Source organism: Vigna unguiculata, chromosome 2, assembly GCF_004118075.2.
Source record: "Vigna unguiculata cultivar IT97K-499-35 chromosome 2, ASM411807v1, whole genome shotgun sequence".
Classification (NCBI taxonomy): Eukaryota; Viridiplantae; Streptophyta; class Magnoliopsida; order Fabales; family Fabaceae; genus Vigna; species Vigna unguiculata.
This window is the reverse complement of record NC_040280.1, coordinates 31,187,110-31,209,007: the sequence shown is the minus strand read 5'-3', so window position 1 is coordinate 31,209,007 and position 21,898 is coordinate 31,187,110. Positions and strand designations below refer to the sequence as shown.

The 21,898-nt window shown below is 32.3% G+C and overlaps 3 protein-coding genes and 1 long non-coding RNA gene across 6 annotated transcripts; 1 reads left to right on the top strand and 3 right to left on the bottom strand.

The window, feature by feature from the left end:
* The first annotated feature begins 92 nt into the window (after window positions 1–92).
* On the top strand, window positions 93–3,169 carry LOC114173283 (NAC domain-containing protein 7-like). Of its 2 annotated transcripts, XM_028057569.1 has the most exons (4): window positions 93–383; window positions 1,675–1,856; window positions 1,942–2,213; window positions 2,340–3,146. In XM_028057569.1, the coding sequence occupies exons 2-4, from the start codon at window positions 1,697–1,699 to the stop codon at window positions 2,907–2,909; spliced, it is 1,002 nt and encodes a 333-aa protein (XP_027913370.1). In that variant the 5' UTR covers window positions 93–383; window positions 1,675–1,696; the 3' UTR covers window positions 2,910–3,146. The 2 variants fall into 2 exon arrangements, with proteins under 2 accessions (XP_027913370.1, XP_027913369.1); XM_028057568.1 differs by lacking the exon at window positions 93–383 and having other exon boundaries at window positions 1,617–1,856; window positions 2,340–3,169.
* On the bottom strand, window positions 2,080–4,456 carry LOC114173284. Its single transcript, XR_003602482.1, has 2 exons — window positions 4,331–4,456; window positions 2,080–2,897 (listed from the first exon to the last, which is right to left on the bottom strand). It is a non-coding gene; the product is annotated as an uncharacterized LOC114173284 (long non-coding RNA).
* A 2,907-nt stretch (window positions 4,457–7,363) lies between these two features.
* On the bottom strand, window positions 7,364–10,503 carry LOC114170260 (thylakoid lumenal protein TL20.3, chloroplastic). 2 transcript variants are annotated; one of them, XM_028055747.1, is made up of 6 exons: window positions 9,992–10,503; window positions 9,855–9,884; window positions 9,079–9,185; window positions 8,585–8,619; window positions 8,357–8,485; window positions 7,364–7,871 (listed from the first exon to the last, which is right to left on the bottom strand). In XM_028055747.1, the coding sequence occupies exons 1-6, from the start codon at window positions 10,339–10,341 to the stop codon at window positions 7,680–7,682; spliced, it is 843 nt and encodes a 280-aa protein (XP_027911548.1). In that variant the 5' UTR covers window positions 10,342–10,503; the 3' UTR covers window positions 7,364–7,679. The 2 variants fall into 2 exon arrangements, with proteins under 2 accessions (XP_027911548.1, XP_027911552.1); XM_028055751.1 differs by having other exon boundaries at window positions 9,079–9,168; window positions 9,992–10,268.
* Window positions 10,504–10,780: 277 nt separating this feature from the next.
* LOC114167327 (acid beta-fructofuranosidase-like) lies at window positions 10,781–14,809 on the bottom strand. Its single transcript, XM_028052387.1, has 7 exons — window positions 14,255–14,809; window positions 13,615–13,623; window positions 12,078–12,934; window positions 11,828–11,989; window positions 11,490–11,725; window positions 11,283–11,370; window positions 10,781–11,190 (listed from the first exon to the last, which is right to left on the bottom strand). The coding sequence occupies exons 1-7, from the start codon at window positions 14,685–14,687 to the stop codon at window positions 10,981–10,983; spliced, it is 1,995 nt and encodes a 664-aa protein (XP_027908188.1). The 5' UTR covers window positions 14,688–14,809; the 3' UTR covers window positions 10,781–10,980.
* Between the last annotated feature and the right edge of the window lie 7,089 nt (window positions 14,810–21,898).

Below are 21,898 nucleotides of genomic sequence, written 5' to 3'. Positions count from 1 at the left end.
CCATGATTCTTCATTTACTTCTTATGCTTTTGCTTTCTATTTAACCCTACCTCGTCTCCATTTCACATTCTTCAACCTTTCCTTCTCTTTTTCAGTGATTCTCGGGATCTCATCTCATCTCTCTCCTTTTTAACCCAACATTCAGACACTTCCTCGTTGCAGAACATTTAGGATTCACTTCAATTTCCGAGGATCGTTATTAACTACTCTCTCCACCAACCTAGCTTCTTTTCTTGTACCCTCGTGTTTCCTCGTCTTTCTTTCAGCGCTGCTTCTTTTCCCTTTTTGCTTTTTTTCGTTCGATTTCACCATATTTCTTATAAAGATTGTCCATCGAAGGCGCCCCACAATCTAGCATACATTCAATACGTGCTGCAAAAGAGGTTGGTTTCATCAGATCTGCACAAGTTTCTAACTTGTGTTTTCTTGTTCTTAATCTGATTCATGTTTTAACTTGGTCTCGCTCAACATGGAAATTTACCTTCCTGCTTTATCTACAATATATAGCAGATGATTGTGCGAATGTATCTAATTTATTAAGGGCATGCAAATATATGGTGGAATTGATTTTAATTATTAGTTCAAGTCAACAATAAAGTCCAAAACAGAAACAGAAGATATATAGTGAAATGCTAAATGTCACTTCATTTGCATAAATTTGAATTCTTCACACATGACTATGTGATCTTGTGAGTTCATGCCTCATCTGCATCATTGCATTTAACAAAAGTGCGCCTTGATTATCTTTCTCTATTAAGTGTTACAACTCATTTCAGTTTGTCTTTTTACGAAAAAGAGTGTTAATGTTTCCCAGATAAAGTTATCAACGTGTTCATATATAACCTGTACTTTTATCATTTGTATTTTTGTTTTTGTGTTACCTTTTATATATAACCTGTACTTGTTTTTATATATAGGTAGTTTATTCACCTTGTCCACCTGAAGTATTGTATATATTCTTAATTTAGAGCAAATTAGTAAGTATTTTGAAAGTTAAATGGCGAATAAACATTTAAGGAAGGGAACGGTTGCTGAAATCTTTTCTTTACTTCCACTAAACCTAGGTTTCTAAGCTTCAGCCTCTAATGTTGCAGAATGATTTACAATTGCAGTTACTGATGCAAAATTTCCAAGTCCATGTCTGTGAATTTTGATTTGGATCCTTCATAAGTTTATACCTTCTTTGATTATTTTTTTAACAACACATTCAATTTCTTAAAGGTAAATCTTTTTGAATAATTAAGAAACTTATTTAAGATATTAAATAAAAGTATCAAAGATAAAAGACAAATTTATTTAATTAAATAATATAGGCACTGTGACTTTATAGAAGGCCTGAATAAATACATGAAACGTAACGTATTTATTGTTAGCACATCGCAAAATTGCTCATAAAGACTTCTGGAAAGGTAAAATAAAAACTTATCTTTTAATAAATTAAAAAATATTTACATAAAATTTTGAAGAATAAAAACTTATCAAGCATTAGTGAAGTTTAACTTGTAGAGATCTTTCTTTTATCGTATCTGTAGAAACCTTGGAGAAAAATGCAGACTTCTAATTTTATTATGAATGTTGAACAATTTATAAAATATAAACTTTTAATATATATTTGACACCTTTTACAAAAATGGTGATCCTTTTAATTTTTGAGTTTTCCTCCCTCAAATGCAGGTTAATTAAATCAAGAGCTGATATGAACACTTTTTCTCATGTCCCTCCTGGATTTCGTTTCCATCCCACTGATGAAGAACTTGTTCATCACTACCTTAAGAAAAAAGTAGCTTCTAAAAGGATTGACCCAGATGTGATAAAAGACATCGATCTCTATAAAATCGAGCCATGGGATCTTCAAGGTATGTTGTGATAAACCCTATCATTCGACTCCAACAATTAGTACATAAACCACGTACTGATAACTTGTGTTTCTCTGTGTCATAGAATTATGCAAAATTGGAAACGATGAAGAAGATGAATGGTACTTCTTTAGCCACAAGGACAAGAAGTACCCAACAGGCACTCGTACCAATAGAGCTACAAAAGCAGGATTCTGGAAAGCTACAGGGAGAGACAAAGCAATTTACTGTAAACATTTTCTTACTGGAATGAGAAAGACTCTTGTGTTTTACAGAGGAAGAGCACCCAATGGACAAAAATCTGACTGGATCATGCATGAGTATCGGCTACAAACCAATGAAAATGGAACTCCTCAGGTAATTAATTCATTTTCCTTCTTTTAATTTCTGTAACAATTCCTCTCTTCATCTCTGATTGAAAAAGACAATGAAATGAAATAACCAGATTGTTTAGTGTTCTTAATTTCTGTAAATGGTTTCCAGGAAGAAGGGTGGGTTGTGTGTAGAGTGTTCAAAAAGCGGACGACAACTGCGAGGAAAATGGGGGATTACGTGTCGCCATGTTGGTATGATGACCAAGTCTCGTTCATGCAAGAACTGGAATCTCCAATGCCAATGTCTAACCCTAATGCACCAAATCGTCACCCTTACCCATGCAAGAAGGAGTTGGAATTGCAATTCAATATTCCTCACGACGCTTTCCTCCAACTTCCACAACTTCACAGTCCCGTGGTTCCTCAATCTGTGACTGGTTTGAGTTTTATCCCAGTTGTCTCTTATGGTGGCAAGAACAATGGAAATGCATTGCAGTGTTCGTCACTCACCCAAGAACATCGACAGTTTCATTATGCTAGTAATGATCAATCTATGGACCATGTTATGGATTGGCGAGTTCTTGACCAGTTTGTGGATAATCAGCTGAGTCACCATGAACACTTTTCCAGTGTGGCTCAACAGATGAAGGTGATAGCAAACGGATCAACAAAACCAGAAACTGGTCAGGAAAGTGCTTCAACTTCCATCTCCGGTTGCCAGATTGACCTGTGGAAATGAAAATTTACAGCTAGAAGATGCATACTAATTATACAGTGTAGCACTCTCCACAATGACAAAACGAAAATTCTGTACATTACAAACCCTAAAGTATTACTATTATTCTTAGCAGTTGTGTCAATTAATGATAACAGTGTGTCAATTAATGAACAGTGCAAGATTTGATGTAATGAGCTCATTAGAGATTTCATCATTAATTGAATATGCATTTGCATGTGATACAAATATATTAAGGTTATATATACTGACATAAACATGTTCCAGATTGAATGTATTTTAAACCCGTTCATTGATTCTGTCTATAGCATGAATTTGAAATGCTTAAGAATCTAAACCAACAGAATATTTGTACAATTTTTCTTCTTTTACTGTACATTGAATATGTAACATCTCCCTCTTTTTCTTCCATGCAAGTGCATAAAGGGAGGTTGAAAATCTAAATTTAAGAGGCTATTTGCTTTAAAAGATTGTCTTTTATAATAGGACAAAAATGAATATAGAGACTCGTCATAGTTCCAACAAAAAAACATAGAAATGGCTAAAAAATTAATAAGTAAGTCACACTCCCTTAGCGTTATTGGATTGTTTAATAAAACGATCGGTCTGTATAACTACATCTTTATTTCAATCATTATAAATAATTTTTTAGACTTAAAATAAAGTAAAAATAATGTAATGTTTTTATACAATGAAAAGTAATAACAAAATAAATAATGCTATTAGGCGTTATCACCATTTTTGAAAATGCAGTAGATAAGAAACTAACACAATTTTTCACACTCTCATCTCATCACATATGGTACTAGGAATTCTATCAACTTTTTTAATAATTAAATTAATAATTCTTTTTTATACATTGATAGTATAACTTTTTAACATCTATATTACATACAAATTAAATTCTACTTACACGTGTTTGCTTTCAACAGGGTTGGCAACTTAGGAAACACTCTTAGGGAGGTGACAGTGAGACACTCTTTAACCTTCAAATAGTTCTTTTAAAAATTGAAAGTAGAACTTATTTAGTAATTTCCCATTTTTTTTTGGTAAAAGAAAAATGATTTGAGAGCAGAGAGAGAAAGCAGGATAGAGAGGGAAGGTGAAAAATGGAGATATAGAGAGAAATAGGAGCAGAGAAAGAAAGAAGAGAGGAAGTATTTTCTTATTTTGAGTATAGAATCAGTGATAAGTTATTCTGCACATATAAGCTACAACATAATGTTGTTTAAACGCACACAAATCACAGGAAGTAAACATAAACTAAAGAAGAAAAACAAATTATTTTGAGAACATGGTTTCATTATACTAAGAACTTGTGGGTATATTGTTATATAAACAGTTAATAGTTATAAGAAGCAATAAACTAAATACATGATAAGAATATTTAAAGCAGCTAGTTTTTGTTATTTACCTACGCGTACCTGTGCGTGAAACATGGCTTCTCTTAGTTAGTGAAAGATTTCTATATTTACCAGAGGAGTTTTGTGGTGGTTCACCAGTTGCTGGGGCTACCTAAGAGGGTCTAGGCAGAACCGTGCGTTCGAAAGTGCCACCACACCGAGGTGTGCTTTCAAAAGTAAATGGCTTATATGTATATATATATACCTGGATCAGAGAAAATTAATTTAAAGCACGTAATCATGCATGGTTTTTCAAAGGCAAGAAGTATATGTGTCGGAGTGAAGAATTAAAATTGCTTTGAAGCAATGGCAGGACAGAATGATTAGGCGTGCGGGCATGAAGTTAATGATAATGCAGGTTTAAACTGTAGTCTGAGTCATGAATGTTTAGTTGCACAAAAAGAGAGGAATGGAGAGGTAGGCATGCTTGGCTGGAGGATAAGAAGGGAAAAAGGAGGCTTTTTTGTAAAAAGGGGCCACTTTGACTAAGAATTTGTAAAAATGGATCCGTTGAATTTTTTTTTGCAAAATAGGGTCAAGTCGTCGTGGTGGAAGAAGACATTAAAGGTGAAGTCGTCCTCTACTGTGCCGGTTTCTTTTTTTTTTTTTTTCAAAAAGCGAAACCGTGCTCTGAAAAGCCGGTTTCTATATATTTTGAAAGTGAAGTCAACTTTGGACCTGACGACTTCACTTTTTGGTTTTTTTTATTTTTATTTTTTATTTTTTTACACATTCAGCTTTATATATATATATATATATAATTTTTTTTAATTATATATTATTTAGTTTTTTTTTAAAATATTTGTTTACAGTAGAGAAATAAAGTGACATCCTCGATGGCGATTTTTTCGCCAGTTTATTCTGATTTGGTCAAAACGTTCTCTACTTCTTCGTTTGATTTTACAAATTTAGTATTTTATTAAATGATACTTGATAGTTAGTAGACTAACTAAACCACAAATAAAATAAACATTAACAAATTAAATATTCAAATATAATTATCGAAGAATTTTTTAATATTTTTTTAATTTGTATCATTTTATCTTCTTAATTTTGTATTAAGGTTTAATGATGAAGTATTTTAGAATTTTTTTAAAACTATTTTTCATATTTTTACTTAAACAAATATTTAAAAAAAACTAAATAATATATAATTATATATATATATATATATATATATATATATATATATATAAAGCTGAATGTGTAAAGAAAAAAAAAACCAAAAAGTGAAGTCGTCAAGTCCAAGGACGACTTCACTTTTAAAATATATAGAAACCGGCTTCCGAAAACACGGTTTCATTTTTTGGAAAAAAAAAAAAGAAATCGACACGGTAAAGAACGACTTCATCTTTAATGTCGTCTGCCATGACGACTTGAACCTATTTTAAAAAAAAAAATCAAACGACTCTTTTTTACAAATTTTTTATCAGTTGATCTTTATAAAAAAGCCGAAAAAGGATGTATGAAAAAGTGTTTTTTCTGACATCCTTTGACTTGGTACACTTCTCTGTCACACCAGAGAAGATGAAATCAATTGCATAGCCAAAACAAGGAGTGGCCATGTGCACTGTGAGGCGGCGTTATAGTGAGAATATGATAATTGGGGTTTATGTGAGATTTCTTTATTACAGACCACTGTATGTGAATATATGTGAACATAACCGTATCATCGCACATGAGCTTGTTTAATTCTCCAAAAAGCATCGTAAATTGGTGAAAGATAAAATGGAAGAATGGAAAATACAGAACAAAATGACTGATACAATAACAAAAATAGAGAAAAAAATGGTGAACTGCTTTTACGCAATTGTAACATTAAAAAAAAAAAAATGTTTTTTGCTAAAGTAGTATAAAGTTGCTTTCACCCTGAGTTGACCTTGCCTTCTAAGGAAGCTCTAATTGCAAAAGGAGAGGATGCAGCAGGTCATATTTTTTTATTTTACTTTTATATCTTCTGAAAAATAGTTTCTTTCTTTATATCTGTCTCTCTTTCTCAATACTAAACATTTTTATCATGTATTACATGAGTATAAACTCAATAAACATTTTGTAATTAAAAAAAATAATGATATGTTCACAACTAATTTTAATAATTTTCTTTTACAAATTAAGATGTCATCTTTTAAATGGTTTAGAAATATAGAGAAATAGAAAAATAAAAAAATGAGAAATCACTTACAAAATGACATTTCATGTTGTAAGAAAAAATTGTTAAAATTTAGTCGTTAAAAAATTATTTTTTTTAAAAATATTATAAATTAAATTGTGATGGATTAATCAAACAGTTCATAGTCAAATTTGTTCAATTAATTTATGAAAGGACAATTAAATTAGAAATATAGTGAAAAAACAAACATATAATTTACTTGTACTTTTTTATTTCTTATGAGAATATCATAAACAATAATCACATATGCTCATTAAATTACTTTATATTAATTCATTGATTTGATTACTTTTCATTAAACTAAAACCTAACTGACTGAAATTATTCCTTTTGTGAATTGATTTATTTTTAACTTAAAACCAATCGGATTACTAATTAGCTAAATATTATTTTAAAATTTTGATTTTTAAATCTTTCCTTTCTTGTGCAATTTTGGTAAATGTTTTGGTTACCTACATCCATCTTCTTTATCGTATTTTAGATAAATAAATTAATGTAATATGCAAAGTTATGATTATGAAAAAAATTACATCAATTAAAAATAATATTGTTATTCCTTGTTGATTTTATTATTGTTAATTAAAATCATTGAAGAATAAATATCTTTGAAATAAATCCTTTATATAACCAAATAAGTTAAAAGTCTTACCAGACGCAAGCTCTTATAGGTTTTGAATGAAAGTTGATTGATGATTATAGAAAGTTAACGATGATCTCTTCGCATTGTGTTTCATACCTCAATTTTCTGATAATAATCACTATGCTAGATTTGATAAAGGAATTAAATATCATAAATGATTTAAAAGAGATGCCCAATGCATGCTATAATTCCAATTGTGGAATTAATCTCCAGGGAATATAAGCATCTAAAGAGGGAATGTGAGTGCATGAGCAAGATAAACTTAAACAAGAAATGGGACTTACAAGGTTCATAACGTCAAAATGATGAGAAATTATGTGCAAAGGACGAAACATAATCTTATATCCATAGATCTTACATAGTATAGGAGTAAGATGACTTGCAAAATAGGTTCTGGCTTGTTAAACAGAGGCCAACAATACCCAACATAGATTCAAGAAGTGGCATCATTTCATGAATGCGGGTATGCTCTCAGAAGTCCAAAAGGCAAACAGACCTCAATTATAGTCTCTGATATATTTACACGACTATGGCCTTGTAGCAAGGATTACTCTGAGTAACTACTTTGCATCGCAAAGTCCTGTTGCTTCATCACAGAAACCATCTCGGTCAAGCAGTTTCTGTGGTGGAGCACTTAAAAGGGGAGATGATGGGGAGCCATAAGCATTTCGTCGTTTGTTTCCACAACCTAAGCTTACTCTTGTGCTCACTCCTGTAACAGGATTTGTGCCACTGGCATACTTGCATAAAGCCTATACAAATTAATCAAACAGTCTACGTCATATCAGTGTCACCTTGGATAAAAATTATGCTCTGACAAAGCATTTCGATCACAACAGTACATAGGAGAGATCATGGAAGAGAGAAAAGAAACTAAAAAGGGCCATATGAACATAAGAATCTGTCGAAAAATTTACAACCATATTTATGATTTAGTAATTATCTATCCTTTTACAAAGATCCTATTATTTGAAAGGGTAGCAAAAGAATTGATAAAAAAAGATATCTGGTTGTTGTTATAAGGTCATGATTGAGTCTATGTTAGAATATTTGTGTCACTTGAGAACAATAAAAAAGGAAAGTGATAATGGAAGAAAACATGCGGGGATTGATCTTTGTTACTCTTTGGAATGGAAAGGGATGAGGGGATTGGAAATTCTTAAATTTGAGAGAATTAAATCATCTTCCAATTCACATTAGAGGATCCATTCCTTTAATAGGACATCAATGGTCATACCTGCTTTTGGGGAAGGTCCAACACAGCATCACTAAAGTCAGCACCTTCGATGATGGCACCCCCAAGGTCACTCCGTGTGAGGACTGTTCTAAGGAGGATGGCATTAGTGAGATTGGCTTCGTTTAAAACCTGTAAACCAAAGGTAAGAAGATCACATATAAATCAAATTAAAATAAAATAAAAGAAAATCAAACATATAGATAAAATAAATCAACTTGATGCAGTTACCATGCGATCCATCAATGTATCACTTAAATCGGCCCCTGTGAAAACATTTAAAAATTAGAGTCACTGTCAAAAATTACACACAAGAAGCACAGGAAATTTTCTGCAAAGAAAATCAGGAGATACATGAGAATGATAAAGTAAAAGGTATACATGAGTACAGGAAATGTATGAAGTGAAGGAAACAAATGTGCAAATGTTTTAACATTTCTTGTACATCAATCTTTGAATAAAGAAAATAAACGAGTTCTTTATGTCATTTTGCAGTTATATATGGTTATATTTTTTAACTTAGGGAATAAACACTTTTCGGATGTGCAAGCATATACAGGGCTTAACCATGACTTTGAACGGAAATCAACCTTGGGTCCAATAGAATCTATTATGTGAATGAATCAGATAACTTGAGTATCAGACTTTTTTTATTTATCTCAACAGAAACTTAGAATTGCATTTAAAACATGATGTGAAGAATTTATATTGCAATAAGCCTATACCTGAAAAATTTGCCTTGTATGCAACAGCTTTCTCAAGGTATGCACCATTGAAAGTTGAACCGCTAAAATCAGATTCTCTCATATCAGCAGCTGTGAAATTGGCTCTTCTGTATCAGTCATTCAGAATCATTATGAATAGAGGACTCCAAATTTATACATTATTAGATTCCATAAACTTCTATGAAGTGACAATTCAAATTAATTGAAGTAACACTTTTCTACTATGTTTAATCGCGTGTGTGTGTGTGCGCATAAAATAGTGAACTTCATAAAATTGCTAATGTTAATTCGAAATAAACATTGTAGCTACTTTCCCAGTCGCCAGATAAGTACTTCTATATGAAAGTAAAGCCTCCCGTAAAACATCAGCCCGAGGAACCAATGGAGCTGAAAAAAGCATAACAAAACTGACTAATCTTCAGTATGGAATGTCTACATCGGTAGAGTTTCTTTGTGTTTCTTGACAACGTTGCATTAGATAAAGGAAAACTACAGGGTCTCGCTAACTCAAACTTTCTATATGTTATACGTAAAATTGAAACAACAAAAAAGAACATTGGCCAAAGGAATAAGTAAAGATGAATGTCTACCACACCAAACATAAGTGAAAAAAAAGAAAAATCCTATTGACTCTATTCTATTTTCCACCTTTCCTCTTTTATATCTTTTATGATTACAAATTTGATAAAGCTAATGTAGGAAGGAGAACAATAAAATTGCATGATGTTCATTTCTAATTTCTTTATAACGCATGGCCAATTGAAATAAAAAATTACCTGAAATTTTCATTCACATGCACTGCTTTCCTGCAAAACAATTAGCGAACACAATTCAGTTTTGTTGTTGCCTAAAACTTAGTCCGAAAGTGTTATTTATGAATCCGCAAAGATAAAATGGAATGAAATAAACCAACCTGAGATCTGCAGAGCCAAATTGTGCAGCCGATCCTATCCCAAATTCACCTCTCATTTCAGCCTCAAATTTGTTGAGATCAGCAAGGGCAGACATGTCAGAGCTGAAGGCAATAACGGCAGCCGCCAACGTGGCCGAAACCACTTTCCCCCATTTCCCGGATTCTGCATTGGCAGCCACTGTACTACAACCAACACTCTTTCTTCTTTCTTCACAGTGATCTCTGTTTGAGTTCAATTGGCAGGCAACGGAAAAGGGCTTTGAATGAGAATCCGAAGTCATGGAAGTTGAGCTTGAAGATATGAGAAGAGAATTAACGGAAAGTGGTGACAATGAATTGAGCGCCATCATCGTAACCGGTGGTTGTCCACGAAAGGAACGAGGAAGGAGAAGCGATTTGAAGAGATGTCGCAGTTCAATTGTTCATGGTGAAAGTGGAAGAAGAATGGAGAAGTGGTAAGTAGAAGCACACGTATTCAAGCGTTATCCGCTTTCAAAAAATGCCACGTAAATTATGGGATTTGGGACTAGACCAAAACTTTTATGTTTGTGATTAAGGAGTTTAGAGTACTCATTAGGAAAATAATAAGTAGAAATATTTGGTCGTTATGACAAGCTTCATTTTATTTTTAAATAATTAAAACATAATAGATGTTTATGATAAGTTTAATTTTTTTTTTAATTTGTCTCATAATAAAACATATATCTACACATTAAGGTAATTAAAAAGTAACATCTAATTGTGGTTGATTATGAATCATAAAATGTATTTCATTTATGAGAAACAATATTGTGCAGCAACTTTTTCATTGAAAGGGAGAACCATAATATTTCTTTCATTGCCATGACAATTTACAAATATCACAACTATTTTACAAAATCAAGCCTACTGAAAAAAGATTTGGACAAAATTGAGGCAGGAGTGGACCTTTGTTCAATAACCCTAACCTTTAGGTTAGTAGAACAGAAGGTTATTGAGTCCTAAGTCCCTTAAATTGAATTACTTTCTTGTGGGTTGAAGGGGCGTATGAATGCAGAATTCATTTGCCAAACTTTAACTGAAGCAGTCACAGTGGCTTCGGTAGCATTATTGAATAAAAACAATCTAGCAGCTCCATAGATTGCTTTCGTTGGATAAACTCGAGATGTAACGCATGTTCTTCCACCTTGAGCAAAGCTTTCCACCACAGAATGGTCCACCTAATTTTCAACATCAAAAATTCAACTTCATTACTTCATCTACTTCATCTTCATATAGCAAAATTTTGAGCAAGAAAATCACGAAAGCTTACCAATATCCTCACTGACAATTTTTCATCTCCTAGTACTGTAACAGAGCTTCCAAAGATTTTCTTACCAACATCAGTTGCTAGAGAAGACCTACAAAACATGATGTAACTTAATCAACAGTGTATTTAATCACAACTTCACACTTTCATTTTCTTGTTAAGAGACAAACAATGCCACTACAAGCTTGGAACAGAATATTAGTCCAATACCTTAATTGATCAGAGCAAAAGGAAGTTTTAAGTTGTCCATCGCTTCCTTTAACTACATAAAAGTACGTGGGAGTGTATTCAGAAAGATCATCATCAGCCAAAACTAGAAGACCAAATGGTCCTAAGGCACCACGTTCTGCTGCTCCACCACTGGTGCTACACTCGTACTCTTTATTGGATTGTGCAGTCATCTCCAAGGATTTGTTATCTATCTCAAACTCAGCTATAATGTCCAACTGTTGCATTGGAAGATGAAATTGCGTGTCATTGAATTATAACATTCAACTTTACATGCTCCTAACTACTTGTCAATCAAAAAAATTAACATGAACCCAAACCTGTGCAGCTGTTCCAATTTCAAGTGGCACCACTGACCCTGGCTTCACCTTCAAATTTTCAAACTCATTGCTTCCCAATCTCAAACTTTCCACCTCTGCTACAGGCCATTGAAGTAAGCTGCTACCAGTTTTCTTATCAAGTGTCACTGTTCTTGGAATACCCTATACAAAAAAAATGCAATCAATGTTATTGCTGGCTTATACAGCAGTAGTTTAAAAAGGAGAAATTATCATGGTTAGGTTAACACACCTGAATTGATGCCCAACCTTTGGCTACGTCAGCATATTCGCTATCAGACTCTCCAATCCAACTCCACAACACTCTCCTCCCCTTACTCTCATCATAAAATGTCTTGGATGCATAGAATATACCGTAGTCATATCTGAGTCCAATACCAACATCGTTGTTCAAGTCATCTGGTGTGAACTTGGCATTCTTCTCATCGTAAGTCCCCACTGCATAGTAATCATGTCTATCATCATCCAAGCTAACCTTCACCACATGCTTCACATTCTCCCCATTGATTGAAGCATCCAAGCCATTTTCACCCTCACTGGATACTGGGAAGAAATCAACACACTCCCACATGCCAGTGCCAGGCACAGCACGGAGCAGTCCCTCCACACGCTCATAGGTTTTGAAGTCATTGGTATCATAAAGCAAGGCTATGCCAGTTTTGTTAAGCTTTGATCCAATACTGATGCGCCACTTGCCTTCTGAGGTGAGCCAAGCTGTGGTGGGGTCTCGAAAATCCTTGGTGTCGATGCCTGGTGGAGGGAACAGAACTGGATTTGAAGGGTATTTGATCCAATCAACAAGGAGAGGATCAGAGGGATCTGCAGGGTATGCAAGGTTTTGGACCTGCACTGACTCGTTGGTTGAACCAGTGTATAGCATGATGACTTGACCATCAGGTAAGATTGTGGCAGAGCCAGTCCACACACCGTTTTGGTCATACCATTGATCAGCCACCATTGCAAGTGGAAGGTGAAGCCAGTGAATCAAGTCCCTTGATACAGCATGCCCCCAAACTATGCTACCCCAAACTGCACCTTCCGGATTGTATTGGTAGAAGAAGTGATACCACCCTTTGTAGTACATAGGACCTGAAATCGGTACCAAATTGTAACAACTGTGTCAAAAAGGTGGTCCAGGGAAAATTATAACGCCATTTTTTGAACTTCAATAATTCCAAACATCTAACAGATAAGTAAATATATAAAGTAAAATTTGTTTACTTGTAATCTAAGATTAGCTAAAAATATGAGGCATTTCAACTAAGATTAAAACGATAGCTGTAATGCTTTGCCTTGTAATACAAACAAGCTGTTCTAAACCAGACTGTTGGAGAGTACTATTAAGAACTGCGGTTCATCCATTTCGTTCAAAGTTTTGCGAAAATCTAACTTCTTATGAGAAATTGGAAGTCTAATTATTGTTTCCATATTGTGCAAAGTTACTAGATTTTGTGCACATAAGAAGATCAACAGCCATTGACCAATGACCGTATAGAAAAAACATATACATAATAAAATAATGTTAGGAATTTTGCCAAGTCAAGGTATAAAAAATGGGACAATTATTGGGCTACTAAAGAAAAGGGAGAAGAATTTAACAAACGTTCAAGAAAGTGACATGTTGTTTATACTACAAAAGTATACAACATTTTGTCTTCATCTCTCCATTACACAACTCATTTTATGTTATATTCTTTTTTTCTATTTCTCATGCTATAAATTAAAGCAAGTGAGGTAAAAACAATGGGAAAATGTAAGGGTGCTCTTACCATTAGGATCTGAAGCAGACAAACCAGGTTCCCCAAGCACAGCAAGCCGAAGCCACACCCACAGAGAGAAGAAAAAAGTTAGTATCCTTTACATTCAACAACACTAATATAATTTTTTCAATTTCAAATTGAAAGAATAATTTGGACAAAGTACTTTAGTTTAATTTTGTATTAAATTTGTTGTATAGATTAAATCAAAATCTTAATCAATAATTATTAATTTTAACTACAAAATACGCCGACTAAATCCTTTGCAGACAGTATTTTTTATTTTGACTATCGTCTTCTCTAAAATTAATACATCTGGTTAATTGTAACAATCAACCATGACAACGAAAGGGATTATAAAATTAATTTCCATAACCGTCTATTTTTGGTAGGTTTTCCTTGAAAACTTAAAATGTCTTTTTCGTCAAATGTTATCACTACTATAACTAGTATAAAAGCTAAACAAAAATAATAAAACGACTAATGACACTGTAAAAAAACACCATTCAATCATAAATGGCTATGCATAATCATTTAAGATGAGACCCAATCAAGATTCTATAAAACTTACTAACACTCTGTTCAACTCTACATTGAAATAAAGCTTAAAATAAAAGGAAAAGACGGAGCAATGGAAATAAAAGGAAGTTACCGTTCATCCAATTCTTCTCAGGTTGGAAGTGATAAGCCGTTCGCTGCCACGACAGCATGCTATTGTTCCAAGGATAGGATTCTCCATTGCTGCTCTTCAACATCCAGTTATTAGACTTCTCCGACACCCCTGAAGACACACCACGTGAAAATGGTTTCAACATTGAGCTTGGTACGGTGTGAGGGCTGAACTTCAATTCATTGGGCGTTGTTGGTGCTAATGAAGCATGATCTCCGTCTCCAGAAAAATGGGGGTAGTAGGCATTGAAGGCCACCAAGGACAGAAGCAGCAGCAGCAACACAGATGAGATGAGAAGCACCTTTTTCGCCGCCACGTGTCTTGGAGGGTCAGGCTCCGCCGGAGAGTAGGGTCCGTCGGGTATAGGAACATAGGAACAGGGAAGTTCAGAATGAGAGGAGAGGGAACGTTCCATTGGTAATGGGAAGAATTTCTATGCTTGCTTGGGTAACCAGAGACCAAAGGAGAAACCAGGAACTGGTCAAAACACAAAACTGCACAAATTGTAAACTTAATCAGAAAATTTTGAGATGCATTTTTCACAGATGACATGGCAATATTTATAAGGGTTTTTCTGCCAGGATGGACTTGAATAGAGCCAAAACAGTTTACTATTTTAACAAAATAATTGAGTACAGATACTGCCTCCCGCTTTTTTTTTCCTATTTTATTTTCAATGTTAGTAAACATAACAGTCTTCACTATCGAATGATCTAGAGCAATTAGACATGATGGAACAATGTTAATTGACCTAATCAAGATAACAATTACTTCTGAGAAAAACTCGAATTCGAAACATAAATAAATTTTTCTATGGATAATATAGCATGACCTAAATCAAATCAAGCATGAATTCTTCTTCTACGCTGTATTTTTCACCATTGTTAGAAGCTATGGACACAGTTTACAGAAAAAAAAAAAACATACACAGGATGGTCTTACCCAAATAGTGAAGCCCCAGATGATTCTTCAATCTCTTTGAACTGTTGTGTGTGAAGTTGAGCACACGATGGAAATTATGATGTGAATAGTGCTTCAATCCTTCTTTTATATACTATATATACAAATCTCTATTGTTTTATGTATCAGTTGGTTATATGTTATCTTTTATTTTTATTAAGGTATTCCTTATTGATAAACGATAGAGATATATTAAAGATAACAAACAACGTTATTAAACTTTATTTTTTAAAATAAAATAATTGATTATTTATTTAAATATTATTATTGGATAATAATTACTAATTAGATAATTGATAAGTATTTCGTCCGTTTGTACAAATAATATCATCATATCTTTATCAAGAACTATAAATACATATAATTTTTTTATCCTTAGGAGTGAAATACAAAAAAGATGCAAGAATTAAAAAAAAAAACGTGATTTTAAATATATTTGTTTCTAAAACATTAACTTATAAAATAAAGTATAAGAAAAAAGATTATTTTTTTTAAATTTAAAACTATTAGATTTAAAAAATAAAGTACGAGATACAACAATATATTATAAAAATTTAATTTTTAGAATAATTTATTTTATTGACATATAGTTTGTCTGATTTAATATTAAATACAAAAGATTCAAATAATTAATCTGTTATTTTCGCTAAAATGGAATATCAAAATATGCATCATTTGTACACTAATCTTCTTATTCTTCCATATTCTCAGCCCTTATTGTTAAAACGTCTCCAATTATATTAATATATATTTATATATAGATATACAAATATAACTGCATAATTTAATTTGGCAATTTTTTAGCTAGTTTAAAAATTCTCTACTTTTAAATTGATCACTGTTGATAATTACGGTATGTCTTATTTATCATATTTATATTTTTCTCATATAATTATTATTTTGATGAACCCCGTATATTATAATTTAATATTTGTTACGTATTTTATAACAATAATTTGAATTGAGAAATATATATGATAATATTCATTGAATGAATATTAATATGTTTCATTTATTAATTAACATATAGGTTATAGACAATTGATATAAACGATATTTTCGAACCTTATCTATACTTATACATATACAGTGTTTTATTTTTTTTTTTTTGTCTTCTGTAGTTTGTTATTTTTTATTAACATGTGACACGTGTATGTTACTAATAATTAAAAAATATATATTTTATTTAATATGTAATTATTAGTTAATTAACAATTTATTTACTGTACTTTAATGAGTGAATATGAGCTGTTTACTTTTATTAAAATATTAATTAAATTAAACAAATAAACAGTTTTAAATATAATATTATTATATTATTACTTTATTACTTTAAATGTAATCGATATAAAATATATTTGGAATAAGAAATAAAGTTTTATGAATTTTGACATTTTAGTTAGATTAAAATTCTGAAATTTATCAATAAATTATTATTATATAAAAAATTATTAAAAAATAAAATTTAAATAAAAGAAATATAAAAGTATATAATGTGTATATATGACATTGTGATTTTATTTTTATGATTTACTAGCAATCTTTCTTATTGATTTCGTTAATAACAAAAGCTCACAAACATGATTATATTTCAGAAAACAAAATATATTATAATTATTTTGTTAGCAACAGAAAATTATTATTATTATTATCTCGGGAATTTTGTGATTATGAAAATAAAAATAATTTCTTCAGAATAATATAAAAGCAACTGGAAAGTTCTTTATTGATACACAATCATGATTCTACTCTTCCTCCCACTAACAAGTATATCAAAATATGTTAAGAAAATGTTTTCAATTTTGTTTCATTAAAAAAGTTGACAATAAATGTTGGAATCTAGGTGGGCAAACATAAAATGTTCACATCATTGAATAATTTTTTAGGTTGTGTTTGCATCAAAAAGAAGATTTGAGAGAAAACTAATGAATAAATTCGAAGAGATGATATTGTTCGGATTAAAAGAAAGATAAAAATATCTATATAAATATTATATATGTGTTTTTAATATTTGAGGACATAATAACTATTAATACAATTTTATTTTATTTAAAGGATAAAAATGTCTATAAATATTATACATGTATTTTTAATATTTTATTTAATGTTACAAATAAATGTTAAAAATCAATTAAATAATAAAATAACTATATTTTAATGTTGTTAAAAAGTAAATATAATTAAACATAAGAAAGTTTAAATAAACATAAAAACAAACAAAAAAAAGTATTAAACATCTAAAAATTTTACAAAAAAAAAACAACACAAAAAAGTTTAAATTAACAGAAAAATCAACAAAAAAAATAATGTCAAATATCTAAAAATCTTACATAAAATAATAATAATTAAAGTGTCAATTTAAAACTTCATTGATTATTTTTTTTTTTGGGTTAATTATGTTTTTTGACGTTTTGAATTGGATGGAATTAGTCCTCAATTTTAAACTCCGTTAATTTCAATTGACACCTGTCAAACGGAATTGCACGAATCCAGTTCTCAGTTGACTTAATTTTTTTTTGCATATGATTATTTTTTGGTAACGTGTGAGGGTTTGCCTTCTTCTTCAAAGTCTATGACCACCACAGACAATCACCGCAACACCCACCACAGGCGTGCCTCGCCGGCGTTGGCAGCGGGGTCTCCTCCTTCGATTTCTCTCTTTTAGGCGAGGGTTTGCCTCCTTCGTGCTTACTTCCGTGTGCTCTTTTCCCAGCCACCACAACGTCCATGTTAGCCAGCGTCGTCTGCCACCAACTCCCTCGTTGGAGATTTCACAACTGAAGAACACCCTTCTCTCTTTACTGATTCTCTCCTTGTGTGGTTATTGATTGTTGATAGTGAAGAGTGATGATGGGTTCATTGGTCATGGACTCTGTTTTTCTAGTGTTGTGTTGTGTTGGTGTTGGTGTTGGAATTTTAAATGGATGTTGCGTGTTGGGTTCTATTGTATGATTGGGAGAATGGAAATTGAAAAATGGAGAAGGGGGTTAAGTAATTTCTTTTACCAATGTTGAATACCGGAAATTTCTGGCTTATGAAGGGCGTGACTGCATCTTTAATAGGTTGGTATCATCGTTAATTTCAACAACCACACCTTTTCCTTTGCTAGCCACGTTGCAGCTTTGTCCCTCCTTTAAAGCTCAGCACCTGCCACAACACAAAACATGTATGAATCAAAAGAAGAACCACAGAAGCAGTAGAACATTGGCTCTAATTTCTAAGAAATAAGTGGTGTTTCCTGCTTCAATGATCATTGCACATGTTCAGCTAAACACACACAAAACAACAAAAAAATAAAATAAATAAAATTAAAATGAGCAAAACAAAATCAAGCAGACCAGAACAAAAATTGACAAAAGATTTAATTTTTAAACCTTGAGAGACTTTATATAATGTAGCGAAGTGTAATGAAGAAAGACAATGGTAAGGGAAGAATATGAAGAGACATGAATAAATCTGAACAGAAACACAGTATTAGTAGTTCAGTTCTGGCTTCAAAGCAAGTAATAAAGTAAAACAAGTTTTGTTAAAATGATGGTCCCTCACACCACATTCTCTCCATCTCTCTCTGTGTTTTCAGTGTTCCTGTGTCAGTGTATGCATGTAATGTGTGACAGACGACTCTGGCTAACGTGGAAGCCGTGGTGCCTAGGAAAAAAACACGAGGAAGTAAGCACGGAGGAGACCTGCTTTCTTCTCCTTGTTTTGTATTGGTTGGTACATGGTTTTGAACTTGTATTGAGTGTAATGAGTTATTCCCGTATGGTGGTGTTGTGTTTTATTTTTTGATGCATAAACCTGTACCATTGTTGTTTGTTTTTGTGTTTGGTCTGGTTTGTGGTGTGCTATATGTGTACTGTCATGGGTTCTGGGTGCAGTTTTCCATAGATCACGCTGCAACAGTTTTTTTCACTGAGTTGTTGGCATCACAGTGGTAGAGTGGGTTGTGGGGTACATTCTTTTTGTTAGGAATACAAGTGTGAGTCTAAGTCCCACATTGACCAGAAATGAGAAAGTAGAGCACTATATAAGAATAAAGACCCATAAACTCATTGCCTTAAGGTTTTGGGTTGAGAGTGGTGTCAATGCCTTATGTGGTTGGGCTCATGTCTCATTGGTGTTGTTCTCCCCAGTGAAACCCCCTCTGTAAAACCTGACAAGTGGTATCAGAGCCGATGGTTAGAAATGAGAAAGTAGAGCACTATATAAGAATAAAGACCCATAAACCCATTGCCTTAAGGTTTTGGGTTGAGAGTGGTGTCAATGCCTTATGTGGTTGGGCTCAGGTCTCATTGGTGTTGTTCTCCCCGGTGAAACCCCCTCTGTAAAACCTGACACTTTTCTTGTTGTTTGGGGTTTCTTAGGTGATGTAACGTTGAATAAGAAGAAATGTGGTGTGTTCGCACGAGACTGCAGCTGCTGGAGAGGAACCTTGCAGAGTTGGTGCAGACGTGGATAGTGGCCGCCTGTGTGAGGGTTGCGTTTTCGGAGGAGTGGCTGCTGACGACTCGGTGACGTGCAGTGTTCATGAATATACACGGTGCAGCAGCGGGTTCATGGTGCAGAAGTGGGTTCATGGTGCAGCAATATGATTTGGTTTGCATGGGTTCATGCGGTGGTTCTTTTATTTTATTTTTTTTCCTCTTTTGGCTTACCTTTTTATAATAAACTGCAGAGGGCATGTTCATGGGGTGCAATGGAATTCACGGATTCCTTTCGGGCAGTATGATTTGGTTTTGTTATTGGAGAATTGCATGGGTTGGTTTAGTTTTCTTCACTTTGTAGGAGGAGAGTGGGTTCTTATAATTCTTTTCTCTTTCTTCCTTATTTTATTTCACGTGAAGTTGTGGTTTGCATGTGTACTATGATGAAGTGTTGAATGTGTGGGTATTATCCTACTTCTTTTAGAATCTTTCTCTCTCTTTTCTCTTTCCATTAAGGTCATCCGTGAATGCATAAGGTGGTGGAGCCCACGTGTTGGTTTTTGTCACTTTTAAGTCAACTGAGAACCGGATCCGTGCCATTCCGTTTGACAGGTATCAATTGAAATTAACGAAGTTTAAAATTAAGGACTAATTCCATCCAATTCAAAACGTCAAGGACTGAAATAGTGCAAACGTTAGGTGAGGGACTAAAACCAAAAATTAGCAATAGGTGGGGGACGAAAAACATAATTAACCCCTTTTTTTTAGTAGAGACCTTAAAAATTCAAAAGTCTTTGTTTTGTATCAAAAAGTTATTATCTAAAAGTTCAAAAGAATATTTTTGTCTCTATAAAATTTGTTATATGCGTTTATACTATTTTAATTACTGTATTTAATTATTTCAGTTTTCAATGTAAAAATAATGATACCAATGCACATTAATTATTCCTGAGCATGTGTCCTAATTAAGAGCACTAGTTAGCATTCTGCAACAAAGAAAAGATTGACCATCTAGTAATTTTAATATTGATTCGTGGAAATATTCTTGTTCTTGCTCACTTCTTAACAATCACAATCACTTCTTAACGATGAATACATTGAAACAAACAGAAACTTAATCTTTAAATATGAAAAATAAATCATTTCTCAATTTGATTCCGTAAAGGAAAAAATAAAATAACATAATATAAATAAGTTAATAAAAATATAATAATTTATCTTTTTTAAATATACACAACACAATTTTTCTCTCTTTTCCTCCTATATTAAGATTTATTTTTTCTTTCTCTTTGCTTTCCTTTTAGTCTCTTTCGTTCTCATAAGATTTAGGCAATCGTTATTCCTTGAACTACATTCTAGAAGGGAGTATCGCTCTAACACTTTACTAGTAATATTACACAGACTACATTCATGTGATTATTAGTTAATCAAAATTATAATTCATAAACAAAGTACAATATGTTAATATTAAAAGAATAAAATTTATTTACAATCTTAACCAAATTGTTTTTTATTTATAAAATAAATTACCTGTTTAATGAAGTTCATAATTTGTAGATAAGAATTAGAATTTAATTTTTTTCTGAACATATATTTTTTGTCCGGACTGTTTTTTTCAGTAATAAACATAAAGTTACATCATTATTATAAAACCTTTACCAACATTATTGATTAATGTAAAAGAAACCAACATTATTGATAATTAAATAACAATATATCTGTACAATGCCCCAAATATATAAACCACGTCATTTAAACGTCATTGAAGTTATGAACGTTAACTCAAAGACGGACAGTAAAGCCAATATTGTTTCCCCTGCTTGATTATGATAACGTGTGCCAATGATATTAAAAAGTGGAGAAATAATTCTCTTACAAACAATGAAAAATGAAAACTTAGAAATAACAATAGACCTACCTCATGTAAAACATCCCCAATTATCCACACATAACCTACATTCTTGACATATAAAAATTTATTATTAAATATAATATTAAAATTTGTTAATATTTCAAACTTTGATTTAATTTGATCGGAGTGTACTCTATTAGGTTTAGAGAGAAAGTTTTGCTGGAGAGAACAAACATTAATGAGACCTGAGTCCACTTACATAAAAAATTAACATCACTCTCAACTCAAAACCATGAGTTTATGGGTTTTATTTTTATATAGTGTTAAACTTTCTTATTTCTACCTAATGTGAGACTTAGACTCACACTTGGATACTTAAGATAATCAACA